This window comes from Poecilia mexicana, unplaced genomic scaffold (genome assembly GCF_051168715.1).
Source record: "Poecilia mexicana isolate PSO_F unplaced genomic scaffold, ASM5116871v1 scaffold_9, whole genome shotgun sequence".
Lineage (NCBI taxonomy): Eukaryota > Metazoa > Chordata > Actinopteri > Cyprinodontiformes > Poeciliidae > Poecilia > Poecilia mexicana.
This window is the reverse complement of record NW_028263378.1, coordinates 1,714,908-1,728,729: the sequence shown is the minus strand read 5'-3', so window position 1 is coordinate 1,728,729 and position 13,822 is coordinate 1,714,908. Positions and strand designations below refer to the sequence as shown.

Here is a 13,822-nt window from a genome sequence, read left to right as displayed (position 1 = left end):
CCGCTGATGGTGTTGTTGGTGTGCTTTACTGACTGCTGTTGAGTGTCACAAAGAGATTAACCTCACATTGTGTACAATAGGTGCTAATATCAAGGACCATGTGGCTTCTGTGCTGCTATAACTCTACTCTGACATACTACTTCGGTTGTTTCCAATGCAAATGTCTTTTAATGTTTAGAGTGAGATTTATTGGAGGAAATGTGTTTTTTCCAACTTTAGCAGTAAAGGAACAAAAAGCTTGTGCAGTTTTCGTACCAGTGTCATCCCTTTAACCGAGCCATGTTGAAGAGGTTGCTCGTTTTTCCTCCAAATTGCTCTAAACTCTTCACTTAATCATGTGTGAGACGCCACTCTGCCTCACATCTCACTGCTGAATGGCCGCCTGCTGTTGAAACGTCGTCATCCTTCATCAACATCCCATCCAGAGCCAGTGATAGATGGTCTGTCTATGGCTCTGTTCACTCAACTACAGTGTTTCCTCTATAGTCATTCAGCAGCGGTGGGCCACCGTTGAGAGAAATTGTCAAATGAACAGATGAAAGTCATAAATTACCCAACGCTTGTCCTTAAAAAGCACTAAAGAGACAATTTGCTGATGCTTAAATAGAACGGTATCTAAGTTTAGCCCTCGCACCTGGCAATGTAAGCAGGACCGAGACGTGGACCGAAGTCGAGCCGACCCGAAAAATGGCTGCCACCCACCACTGTTAACAAAGAATTATAGGGGAAACACTGAACCAGCACCAACACTTGTCCCCATCAATCTAGTCCCCAGACGGCCCTGCCTGGGCGCACCGCTTCGCGCTCAGCAAATATTCAGAGCTTCAGAGTCAGCACGGGGAGAATGTCGAGGAGGGGGAAGTGGGCAGTGGGAAGGAGTGGGGCACTACCGTGGAGCCTGCTGGGGCCAAGATGACCTCAGGCGGCGTAGATGCTAAAAAACCCAGAGCTCACGGGCTCCAGGACTTCCTGCCCGTCACTGACACGGAGGATTCAGACCGACAGGAGGGGCTGGAGGACCAGGACCAGGAACCCACTGGAGGGCTGTCAGAGGAGTCTCACAATGCCAGGGCGGCAGTGTCTCCTCCCATGACCCCCCAGCAGCCCTACATCCAGTACCAGCACGCCTCCTACTCTCCCTACCTGGCGATGTGTGAGGGCAGCGGGGGCTCCTACAGGGGGGTGTCCCCAACGCTGGTCCACAACTACCCAGGTAACAGGCAGACATCAGCTGCCTGCATGTTTAGACTAAATGTACTCATAAACGCAGAAACGTAATGTAACATCTCATCCCTACGTTATGAAGCCAAAGGGAAAATACCTGCATTTTATGTAATGGCCACTAGAGGGCAATGATGAAAAATAATGCACAGTTTAAAGGGGCAGTATTATGTATTTCCAGGCACATTGTGCCTCTTTATAGTACTGTTAAACTATGTTAGTTTTGTACCATAGTTATGTAAAAATGCTGTCAATATAACTTATAATTAACGCCTTGAAACCGGGCCTCTGTCTCTTTAAAATCTCCTGCTCTTTCTGAAGCTCCACCTTCAGGAAGTAATCAACATGGCTCCTCTATTAAAAATAATAGGGGAAAATAATCTAGTTTTAATGATAAGAGTAAAGATTTTGGCTAAATTTGAATTGATTTTAATCACAATTCAAACTGTTGTACATCCCTGTTATATAGCGGGAATGCTTTAATTTTACCTTAGTATTGTTGACTTTAATCTTTTAAATTAATTTAAATAATCTTTATACCAAACAAAATCAGTGTTTTGCATATTTTTCTGTAGGTTTTGTTTGGATGCTTTCAACACACTGATCTGTTTTTTCCACAGTTCTGTGTGTCTAGGCCTGTCACAATAAGTAATAAATCAGTAAATCAGTTAATCACATAATAAATTAAAACAGTATAAATAATTTTCATTTGCATGATTTATTGCTTTTCTCTTTTCTCTGTCTACCAAAAAGTCTTCAGTCTAGTGTTTTAGTCTCAACTAGTCTTTTTTTAAGGACAATTTTGTTTACAGAGACTTGATAATTCATTGTATTTGTTGTTACTTTCGTTTTGTTTATTTATTTAGGCTAAAAACCAGTTCCAGTGTTAAATGTTCATTAGAATTTAAAGTTTACTTGTATTGTTGCATTATTATGTCTTAGAGTTTCAAAACAACAATATTATCATTTATTGCAGTAACTTCTGGGACAATTTATCATCCAGCTAAATTTGTTTGTTCCTGCTTTGTGTTTCGTTCTCCAGGTTTCCACTATCCTCTGTATGGAAAGACGGCTGGCAGAGAGGAGTCGGAGGTGACTCCGCCCGGCAGAGGAGAACCGGCCAGCGGCAAGCTGATCGGTGACTCTTCGTCCTCCTCCTCCTCCTCTTCCGTGGAGCTGCTGCAGCAGCCCAGCCATCACTTCCATGGAAAATCCCCTGCTGTGAGAAAACGCTCGCTTCCTTCACGGCCACACTCACACTGCGCCGCTCCTCTGATGTTTGTTTTTCCTTCACATGTTGGCTCTGATGGTTACTCTGACAGAAACCCCCACAGCGAAGGATAAAAGAAAGACAAACACGACAGGAAGCAGATGTTTTATCTGTTCTTGAAAAAGTTAATTCTAACTTCAAGCAATTAGGCTGACATTTACTGCATAAACACCAGGCCTGATTAAACATATGCCTGGCATCAAGCATCTTTAATTTCAAACATAAACTCTTCTTCCATGAAGAGCCTCTGTACATCCAGGCCAGCTGAAGTTAAGACTTCTGGATTAATTTCACTTTTTAAAAATTCTGTGTTCTTATCAGAAATTATATAGATATACCCTTGGATGGACAATCTGACGTGTTACATAAAGTAAAAATCACCAGAAATGCAGAAGCTAACAGTGGTGGCTAATGCGCTAATAGCAAAGCTAGCTGTTCGTTTTGTCGTTATTGCTAACTTTACTAGCTTTTTCTGGACAGATTCTAAATTACTTGACAGTTTTAACAAATATGTAAAAAACATTTATTTTTAAATGTTACATACTGCAGCTTTAAAATCGTATATTTATAACTTAACATGATGATTCTTCACCAGCATGACTCGACGAATCGCTGAAGGTTTAGAACCTGTTCCAGTTCTGATTTTTGTTTTGAGCTCAGAGACTTTAACCTTTGACCCGATGTGACTCAGAAAAGCCAGAACAAGCCGAGCGTTTGTCTGTTTTCTGCCCAGCCTGGTGAGAAGGGTTCGCCTGAGGAAGACAGAGACATCGAACGGGAGAGGAACCACTTGTCGTTTGCTCGACACCTCCACACACACCATCACACACACCTGGGTATGAGCTACAACCTGATGTCCGGGCAGTTTGATATCTACCAAGGTACAGAGCTGCTGCTTCTTCTGACCTGGTCACACATTTTAAAGGACGTAGCTTAAATTCAAAAGGATCTTTTATTAATCCAAAAGTGAAATAAAATAGTGACACAAACACAGTTCTGCTTTTTTTTGGTACTAATTCCTAACATACAAAAGCACAAAAATGTAAATGTGAGCAAATCCTGTTTAACGAAGAAATTTTGTAGCTAACCTTGTCTTTTTATTTAAAAGTTGCTCTGTAATATTGTTTTTTAATTCAATTTTGTCTTATTATAGAAATTAAGACTCAGAATCTCTAAATGTTCTGCAGCGAAAACATCTGGTCTGTGTAAGATGTGCGATTTGGGATCAAATGAATATCCTGATATCTACTGTGCTCTTTGGTGATAACGATATATATCATGATCTGTCTTAGTGATAAAACTTACAACAGAAATAAAGAAAACAAATCACATACCAATTAAATGGAAAGTATATAAATGTGTTAAAACATTTTAAGGTCGTTTTTGTGGATGTTATTTGTATGAAATGTTTTCAGCTGTTTCCCATTAGATTCTAAATCTCAATGGTGAAAGTGACATGGGAACAATTATTCCTGTCACAATAATACATTTTACTGGTGATAAATTATCCCAGAAGTTATTGCGATGAACGATAATATTACTTCTTTGAGACTAAAATAATGATGGCATAATAATGCAAGAACACATTCATTCTCAAAGATCAATAAAATTTATCTTCTAATGAACATTTAACACTAAAACTGGAAAACGTTTTAAATACACAAATTAATAAACAAAACAACAGAAATAATAAATAATAATAATGAAGTCTTTGTAAACAAATGTGTCCTTTAAATAAAGATCTAGTTGAGACCAAAGCACCAAACTGAAGATTTTTATCGTCCAGTTTTTGGTAGGAAGAGAAAAACAATCATGAAAATGGAAATGACTGAGCTCATTTTAATTCATCATGCAATGAACTGATTATTGATTATTGTGTCAGGCCTACAAGTTTTATTTCAGGATGTTTCATGTTGTGTAAATGTCCAAACTCAGATTTTCTTGTTTTTTTATGCTTCATGTTTTGCAGGTCTGAGCTCCAGGTCGCTGGTCTCCAGCCAGCAGGTGTCGGGTCATTCCTCAGCAGGTGAGACGGAAACTGAACCAGAAAAACTCCTCACTTCAATACATGACATGTTTACAAGGCTGGAAAACTGATGACACAGCACATGTTACATAGCTATTCACCATACTGTCAAAAAAACAAAATAAAAATCATTGCAGTGTCAAAATTAAAGAAAGCAACATAGACATTTTTATTTTTTCATGTTTAAACCATGACATAAAACATGTAAATTGATTATTTTAAGATGTTCTGCTGGATGAAACTGCTCTTCTAAAGTGGCAGAAGTTCCATTATTTAAATGCAAACAGAGAGTAAATGATGTTGAGAACTGTCTTAATTCATCTAAGTGTTAACCTTTTCCTCTCTGGAGAAAATCACCTTCTGAGTAAATGATCCTCTGTCTGCAGTGTTTTCTGTTGCTTTGTTTGAAAGTGTAAAATAATGCAGAGGAAACCTGCCAGGCGGTTCCAGAGCACAATGTAACGATTATGTAACCCTGCAAAGACTGCAGCTACCTGGAAATGGTGGAGATAGAAGAGATTAGCTTCGTTTTCTCCACATCCTAACTCACCAGATTTGATGCATTTGCTGCAAAGTTGCATAAAAAAATCTTGTAAACAAAATATTTTCACCATATGCGTTATATATTTTGTCAGTATTTTAGATTAAAATGTGGTTAATTGCAGGCCTATAATTATCTTGATTAATAAAAAATCAATGGGGTTTTCTGAAGTATGTGTTTAAAATAACACATCCAAATATAATGTAGTTTCTCTCTTTAATTACAAACTCTATTTCAATAATCTTGGTATTAAAATAAATCTAACACTTGGGAGACGCAATCAGAAAAGTAATTATCACTGCAGCTGCTGCAGTTTCAGAGAAAAGGGGGAAGAAATGTAAATAATTTGGAAGGTTTTGTCCTTCACTAGGGTTTGTTTTTATTATTCATTATATCAGTGTTTTAGAAACTATCTATAATTTTTCACCCAGTTATAATAAATCAACAAGAAACTCTTACATTTGACTCAAATTGAAATGTATTTTTTGGAAAAAAACAAAAAACCGACGTCTGACCTGCAAACCTGGGATGTAAAGTCAAATACTCAAATTCTTTCTATCAGCATCTAGCCAAGAAGTTGGTATCTGTGGCGTTCCCATGGATACCAAATATGTTTTCACAATTTGACCCCTGTCACAGATTTTAATCGAGACTTCAGAATTAATTTTATTTGTTTTGTTAATTTATTTTGGATATTTTGTTTCAACTAAAAGTTTCAGTGTTAAGTTTAGAATTTAAAGTTTATTGATCTTTCAGAATCGTTTTTTTCTTTATTGTATTGATTAAAAATAATCTCAAAACAACAATATTATCGTTAATCGCGATAACAAATTTATCACCAGTAAAATTAGTTATCTTGACGAGCCTACCCGCCACTAGTTTTGCACTTTGATTCGAGGGTTATCCGTATTTTCTCTTAAAGAGCTTTTTGGTGTGTTATCATGTCAGATCAGAAGATTCTCTAAAGTCAGGATGAATAAGAGCAGAAACCCTCACAGCTTCATTGAGCACATTTCTTCTCTCCCAGAAGGTTTTTCCCGCTGAACGTAACTCTGACTGTTTTCTCTCTGAAGTCAAGCAGAACTGAATGTTCCAAACACCTAAACATCTTTATGTTTTCCTCCACAGACAGCGAAGGGAAGAAGTAGAACCATGTGACCGCGTCTCACATGAGGGATGGCAGATTTATCAGACATCAATTCCTTGGTGTGGAATAAGCTTCGCCTCGCTGAGAGGCAGGGAACAAACAAACAGAGAAACCTCTTTCATTTCGTACTGATGACATCCACCGGTTTTATAACAGAGGAGCAGATGAAGCGGTGGGGGACAGATCGCAGGAATGAGACTTTCTTTTTTTTTCTTTTTTTTAAAAAGCGGGACTTCTTGTAAAAAGCGAGATGTCATCGAATTGAAATGTTGTGTATAAGATGACATCCTAGAGCCCCGTGCACTCAGCTTTACCTCTGCTGTTGTGTTTAACTTTATAAAATGCACATTTATTGTAGTGTAATATAATGACGATATGACTGAATGTAAAGGTAATAACTCAAACTCACTGTTCTTTTTTTTAAAGCCCCGTTGGGACAAAAACAGCATTAGGAAGCTAAAAGTGTATAATTATTGTTCTCATTCTGATTATTGAAGTGGTCCTCCCTCCTTCATAGTGCTGACGCTACATTTGTATAACTAACCTGTACTTGAGTGTAACCATGTTGATTGTATTGTCTTTATGTGGGAGTAAAACCTTCACTTCGACCTACCCAGTGCCATTTACCAACCCCAGTGGTGTAAATATATTCTGTACAGATTTATGGCAGAGCACCAACATGCTCACTCTGTTGATCACCATGCGGGGGGCAATGCAGGCGCACCCAACAGGAAGTAGAACCACTCACCTGTTTATTTCCCTCATCAGCTCAGTTTCTGTTACACGTTTTATCAAAAACTTTTGTTTCAAGCAAAACCTCATGTTTACACACACTTTTTCACAATTAAGTTCAGGTGAAAAAGCAGTTAATCTGAAAGAAAAATAAATTTTGTACTGAATTATCAAAACATCAGATATCAAATTTAAGTTGTTAATTGTGCTTTGATGCATAGTAGTCCAAATTTAAGCTAACATAATAAAACGTTTCAACTGCTAGCCCGAGAGCTAGCTGTTCTTGCTAATATGACATGCATGTGATGACGTTTGCTGAAATAAATGTTAGTTCAGCAGAAAGATAAAGGAACAACATATTTGTTGTAATCTAAATTAAAATGAAGTCAGCAATATTTTTAGGAGAAGTTGGGAAGGATTGTTTCAAAATCGTTTCAAAATCTACAGGTCCCACTGGCAGAGCTATATTAGCTCACCTGTTAGCATAGCTCGGAGCATGTTAGCTGTGCGATTTTTGGCTACAACATTAAAATATGTTAAAATAATAATAGAAAATATACATTTTATTCATCATATTTATTTAAATGTTTGTTTTTATGTTAGAAACACTGAACAAAACAAAAGGAGTAACTAGATTTGGCTAGCTATTAGCTTGCAAGCCAAAGGTGTTCGCTAACACAAATAGATCACATAAGACTCGTGTATATTTTCAAAAGAACATTTAAATGTAATAGGAGGTTGACAGTTTGATATTTAGGTGTTTTCTGCAGCTAAAACTAATCATGAAAGAAAAATATCAACAGCTAATTAAAGCTAGTTATGCTACATACAGTAAATTAGCCATAACAATACAGATTAGCAGGTGCTAATTACGGTTACACATTATTTCTCTTTGATTTAAACAAAACGGCATTATTTCAACTACATAAAAAATATCATTCACATTTTGCGGTCAGTGTTTTAAGAAATTTAATGTTTTGTGATAAATGTTATGAAGACGATTACATTTAATTAATTCAGTTAAGTTAGATTCAGTTTACACAGTGCCAAATCACAATGAATATTGTCTTATGGTACTTTATATAAAAACCAACAGGCCCAATTAAAATCTAATTCCTTTTATCTCAGTTGCACTTTTGTTCATGTTTGTTTCAAAACAATTCTGTTCCAAAAAGTCAGATTGCCATTTTTATTAGTAATTAAACTTTCTTCAACAACATGTTAAATGATGATAATAATAAAATTAGATTAGATAGGTCAAGACAGGCAACAGTTAGAGAAACATTTCCCTTTATCAATTAAAATATTATAATTTGTAAACTATAAAATCCTAGTTTGTCTTAATTTTGAACTTGTTTTAATCTAAATTAGTTTTTGTTGTTTCATTTCTTCCTGGCATTGCATGCTGTGTTTTTAGTATCACTGATGTGGACAAAATGTAGCCCAAACAATAAGTTTTAACCTCATTATAAAGTTTATTAAAAAACTTAAATAAAAGTCAGTGTTAAACTGATATGTTTACAAACAGATCAGGGCATTTTTCTTTAGGTAAACTAGGAATTATTTTGACCAAAAACCAAAAATGTCACTTCGTTGTTTGTTACAAGACAGAGTTTAATGCTTCGATATCTTGTTCCTATAAATGTGTAAATTGTTTGTTAGAACATTTACATGCAGCAGGACTGTATTTTTCCAGCTCATGAAGAAAAGTTTTTAAAAACACGCTATTTTGATTTTTTTTTCTTGGTTGCAGTTTAACCTGAGCAGGTTTGGAGATGTTTTATTTTCTTTACTTATTAAGTGATAATTAGCATGTTATAGAAAATAATGACTAACTTAATATCTGATAATGGTAAATGGATGCACAAAGTAACTATGGTATACATTTGTGTCGTTAATGAGTGTGGTGGATGTTTTGCCCGTTTTCTGCTCCCAGCAGAGCCTCTGATAAACACAATCAGCTTTTACCTCTGGTGTTGTAACACTGCCAAACTTTCAACATAATTTTATCTGACCAAGTTGGTCTACAATTATTTTGCTTAAAAAAGCCTAAATAACTGGATGGTCATAAATCTTGTCATTTAAAACATCTGGATCAAACTCTTTATTAAATATTTGGCCAGTAGCTGGTTTACAACTCCTGCTGGACGACTGTAAACGCAACGTTAGCTCGCTGACAGCTCACTGTTTCTGCAGCACTTTGGTCCTTGTGGATCTCCAAACTCGAGGGACATACCGAATGTTATTTTAAAAATTAAGCTCATGCATTTACAAACAGCAACAACGTAAAAACAGCAGAACAAGGCTGAGAACAAGCAGCCCGAAGCCCCAGCATTTCTATCAGCGGCTCTGCCTCACCAACACAACACCTTACCTTCATAGTTTCAGTGCTCATTTTATTACTTGAATTTAGCGCGATGGACTCTGTTTACAAACTTCAATCTACTTTTTGGAGACACTATTGTTGTCTCATAGAGGCTGCTTGTTATGTTCAGTTCATCCACCTGGTTTAACCAGTAAATAACGCTCAGAAACTGTATAAACATAAGTCCTGCTGTTGCTTTTTTATACTGTATATGCCTTAATTCATATGGTTGGCAATCATGATTAAAGGATGTTTATATATATACTGGTTTGTATTTATTTTCTTCAAATTTAAGTATTTACAGAATGAGTTACACACTCTTCTCAGAGGAAGATGATTTCACCTGTTTTTATGTGTAGCAGCTGAAACACAGATGAAACAGGAAAATTAAAGCTTCGCTTTTATGCTCTGCTCTTTCTTAGCTGTTGTATTAAATGCATATATTTTATACATTTAACACAATGCAACAAAATATACAGTAATGCCACAGATATGCAGTACACATATGCAGTATTTTTTTTTGAAAAATACTTTAAGGAGAACCATAGTTTTACTTTTATTTGAGTAATATTATTATGAAATTTTCACTCCTGCTTGTGTGAAATTTCTGCATTTCAAACATATTTTGACCAAAAATGTATCAGACACAAACCTATAATTTATGTCAGAGTGAGACTTCTTGTTTGTAGACAAGCTTTGTTATGCTAACATTTTTTTTTATTTGCTGACCCCCTTTTGTGCCATTTGGAGGTGAAAAGGGTAAATACGTATTTTAAACTCTTAAATAAATATATGCAACACCCGTACGTAGTATTTGAGTACCGTATCCTTTCTACGTTACTTTTTTACTGATTCAATGTATGCAGTCCCGCCTCCAACCGGCAGAGGCGCTGTGGAGCGCCTTCTTCATTTTCTCCGCTTTTAAAACAGGATGGGTGGCGCCAAAGCTTGACAACAAAGCGGCTGTTTGATGTCGTAACGGTCGGTGACGCTCTGCTTTTTAATTAAACACCAACTGTTAACAGTTACAGCTCAACAATTTAACCCTAAATGAAACCGACGACGGGAAGACGGAGTTTGTCACTTCGACGTCGTTTTTTCCTTCTTTGAAGCGGAGCTGATGTCAACATGGCTGCGAAGTCTGACCAACTTCTCATCGTTGTGTCCATTCTGGAAGGTGACCTGGGTTTAATGGGATAAACGGGGACAGTTAGAGCTCAACCTGCAGGTGTTTTTAGTTTCTTTCGGTGGTTTTAACTCTGTTTCTCGGAGACAAAGTGTCGCGTTAGCAGCTTAAGTCTGACTGTTGGGTTCGGGTAAACAGTTAGTTAAGGTGGGATGAACAGTTCACCGGTTTTTAGCCTTTTCAGTTCTAAATAAACAGTTTTCCTGTTTCTGGTTACAGCAAATGTCTTAAAACAGCTGAATAAATCAGGGCTGCATTTCATTTATAAACATTCCTGTTAGCCAGCATGCATAGCTGCAGGCTGGCAAAATTAAAAAGTTTCGCTTAGCTTAGAATAAACCTTTCATTTGGGAAAGTCACAGTGTTTCAGCAGAACACAGATGGACAGAAATGCAGTGACTCAAAGTATTCAGCCCATTGGATGTTTTACTCTGATTGTTTTTACAAATTAGTCATGATAAACAAAATGTAGCTTTTTGACAAACAAATAATAATAAAAAAGCATTTTAGCGTCAATATTAAAGCCAATTTTTACAAAATGACAAAAATATTTTGCATAAAACAGGTGATTGCATAAATATTTATGCAGCAGCAGGGCCGGATTTAAAAAGATGGGGGGCCCTGGAGCCAGTTTTGGTGCCCCATCTACAAAGGAAAAATATTTTAATAATGCAAATTACAGTAATATGATATAATATGATTTAATATGTCCATCACCAATAACACCAATAACTCCATGTTGTTTTCAAATAAATCAGCTGTTACTTAATACATTTTCAAGTATTTGAATGTTGTTTATATTCATAAAAAATTCTAAAATATTAATTCATCTCCTCTAATTTGGGTATATAATTTTTATAAGGTAAACTCATTCAAAATAAATAACTAAAATCAGTTTTCCTCCATCCTAACCAAACGGCCAGACATTAACGACTCTCTGGAGACAGTTGGATGATGTTAGTGACAACATTTAGTTTCCCTTTGGGATCAATGAAGTGTTTTTAATTTAACTGAATCTTTGATGTTGAAAGACTGAAGTGACAGAGTTGTGTTTATTCCAGCTGGTGACAAAGATCCAATTAAAAAATTGCAGCTTGATGTTGTTAGTCATTAGTGGTTCGTCTCTTGATGTTCAGATTTATTACTGGATCTTTGAATTGAAGATGAGTGAAAAAAGGAGCAGGGCTTGGAGAAATGTCCATCAGAATGCTGGGAAATCTGGGAATTATGAAGAAATGAATTGATACTTAAATTAAATTTAACAAACTCGTCGTTTAGGTCGGCATTTTCCGAAGAGCCCTCGCCTCAGTCTGGTGGTCCAGGCGAGCTTCGATGGCGAACATCTGGAAACGGATCCAGTGGAGCATCGAGAGCAGCCGCAGTTCAGCACCGAGCTGGCCTGGGAGCTGGACCGCAAGACGCTGCATCAGCACAGGTGTCCCTCCACGCTGTCCCTCTGTCCCTCCATGCTGACCCTCTGTCCCTCCATGCTGACCCTCTGTCCCTCCACTCTGTCCCTCCATGCTGTCCCTCCATGCTGACCCTCTGTCTCTCCACTCTGTCCCTCCATGCTGTCCCTCTGTCCCTCCACTCTGTCCCTCCACTCTGTCCCTCCATGCTGTCCCTCTGTCCCTCCATGCTGACCCTCTGTCCCTCCACTCTGTCCCTCCATGCTGTCCCTCTGTCCCTCCACTCTGTCCCTCCACTCTGTCCCTCCATGCTGACCCTCCACTCTGTCCCTCCACTCTGTCCCTCCATGCTGACCCTCCACTCTGTCCCTCCACTCTGTCCCTCCATGCTGACCCTCCACTCTGTCCCTCCACTCTGTCCCTCCACTCTGTCCCTCCACTCTGTCCCTCCATGCTGACCCTCCACTCTGTCCCTCCACTCTGTCCCTCCATGCTGACCCTCCACTCTGTCCCTCCACTCTGTCCCTCCATGCTGTCCCTCTGTCCCTCCACTCTGTCCCTCCATGCTGTCCCTCTGTCCCTCCACTCTGTCCCTCCATGCTGACCCTCTGTCTCTCCACTCTGTCCCTCCATGCTGTCCCTCTGTCCCTCCACTCTGTCCCTCCACTCTGTCCCTCCACTCTGTCCCTCCATGCTGACCCTCCACTCTGTCCCTCCACTCTGTCCCTCCATGCTGTCCCTCTGTCCCTCCACTCTGTCCCTCCACTCTGTCCCTCCATGCTGACCCTCTGTCCCTCCACTCTGTCCCTCCACTCTGTCCCTCCACTCTGTCCCTCCACTCTGTCCCTCCACTCTGTCCCTCCACTCTGTCCCTCCACTCTGTCCCTCCATGCTGACCCTCTGTCCCTCCAGGCTGCAGCGGACGCCCATCAAGCTGCAGTGCTTCACTCTGGACTCCGTCAGCAAGAAGAAGGAGAGCGTGGGCTACATCGTCCTGGACCTGCGGTCGGTCCAGGAGGCCAGGCAGGTAAAGCGGCGGCTGCAGGCCCAGGTGAGCGTGTTTCTGCGCCGTGGTGACGAGGCTGCGCTGTGTTCCAGGATCCCCGCTGGTACCCGCTGCTCAGCAGTAAATACACCAAGCAGAAGGCGGCGCTGCTCGTCGGCACGCTGCTGGAGAACGACTCCAAGGCCGCAGCAGCTTCTCCTGACAAGATCCGAGCCAAGAAGGCGGCGCCTCGACAAGGTCGGCTGGTCTGGACCGGCTCTGCTGAATATGGGGGTGTAGGACCCTGCAGACCCGGCTGGTTTACTGTGCATTTTCCTGCTGATGCTCTGGAACCAGAGAGCAGCTCATGATTATTGTAGTAATTCATTATCCTCACAATTAATCGATTCATCGGTGGGGAAATACGCATTCTGCAGACTTTCCATTTCACCACTTCAGCTTTTTCTAAACAATTTTAGAAAAACATTAAAAGATGCACAGAAATAAAAAATGTAATTAAAGAAAAGAAAAACATTTCACTGAAATTTTGGGTAGAACTTATTTACAAAGGTGTTTCTGGTCCTGTCTGAATAAAAACATGAGGTTTATTGTGTCTGTGCTGCAGGTTCTGGCCCGGTGAGCGGCGCGCTGCCCGCCAGGCTGGAGGCGCAGCTGATCCCGGATCAGGGCTACCATCAGGTCGGTCCGGCGGATCGCTGTGGCAACATGTTCGTCCTCTCCGTTACCGTCGCCTTCGCTACCAAACTGGAACAGGTGAGGAAATCTGTCAGCTTCCTCCCCGACCGACCGCTCACTGGTTACATGATGTCATCAGGAAAGTAAGTTCTGGGGTTTTTGGTTTCGGGGCTTTTAGAAATGATCCGATCTTTGATGACAAAGGTAACAGACCAACACGTCTGGTGTTTTTCTCAAACCGTTT

The 13,822-nt window shown here is 39.4% G+C and overlaps 1 protein-coding gene across 3 annotated transcripts in view; it reads left to right on the top strand.

Moving 5' to 3' along the window:
• The window catches only part of LOC106918991 (centrosomal protein of 120 kDa), a 56,650-nt gene that overhangs the window by 30,805 nt on the left and 12,023 nt on the right, over positions 1-13,822 (top strand). The window contains exons 1-7 of one of the 3 annotated variants that reach the window (XM_088008598.1): positions 2-1,213; positions 2,264-2,442; positions 3,225-3,372; positions 11,767-11,923; positions 12,810-12,924; positions 12,996-13,140; positions 13,508-13,656. In XM_088008598.1, the coding sequence (XP_087864724.1) occupies positions 913-1,213; positions 2,264-2,442; positions 3,225-3,372; positions 11,767-11,923; positions 12,810-12,924; positions 12,996-13,140; positions 13,508-13,656 (1,194 nt within the window). In that variant the 5' untranslated portion in view covers positions 2-912. Of the gene's footprint in view, position 1; positions 1,214-2,263; positions 2,443-3,224; positions 3,373-4,460; positions 4,518-6,186; positions 9,565-10,131; positions 10,480-11,766; positions 11,924-12,809; positions 12,925-12,995; positions 13,141-13,507; positions 13,657-13,822 lie in introns of those variants that run through there. The other 2 variants (XM_014989103.2, XM_014989102.2) reach the window with 2 other exon arrangements.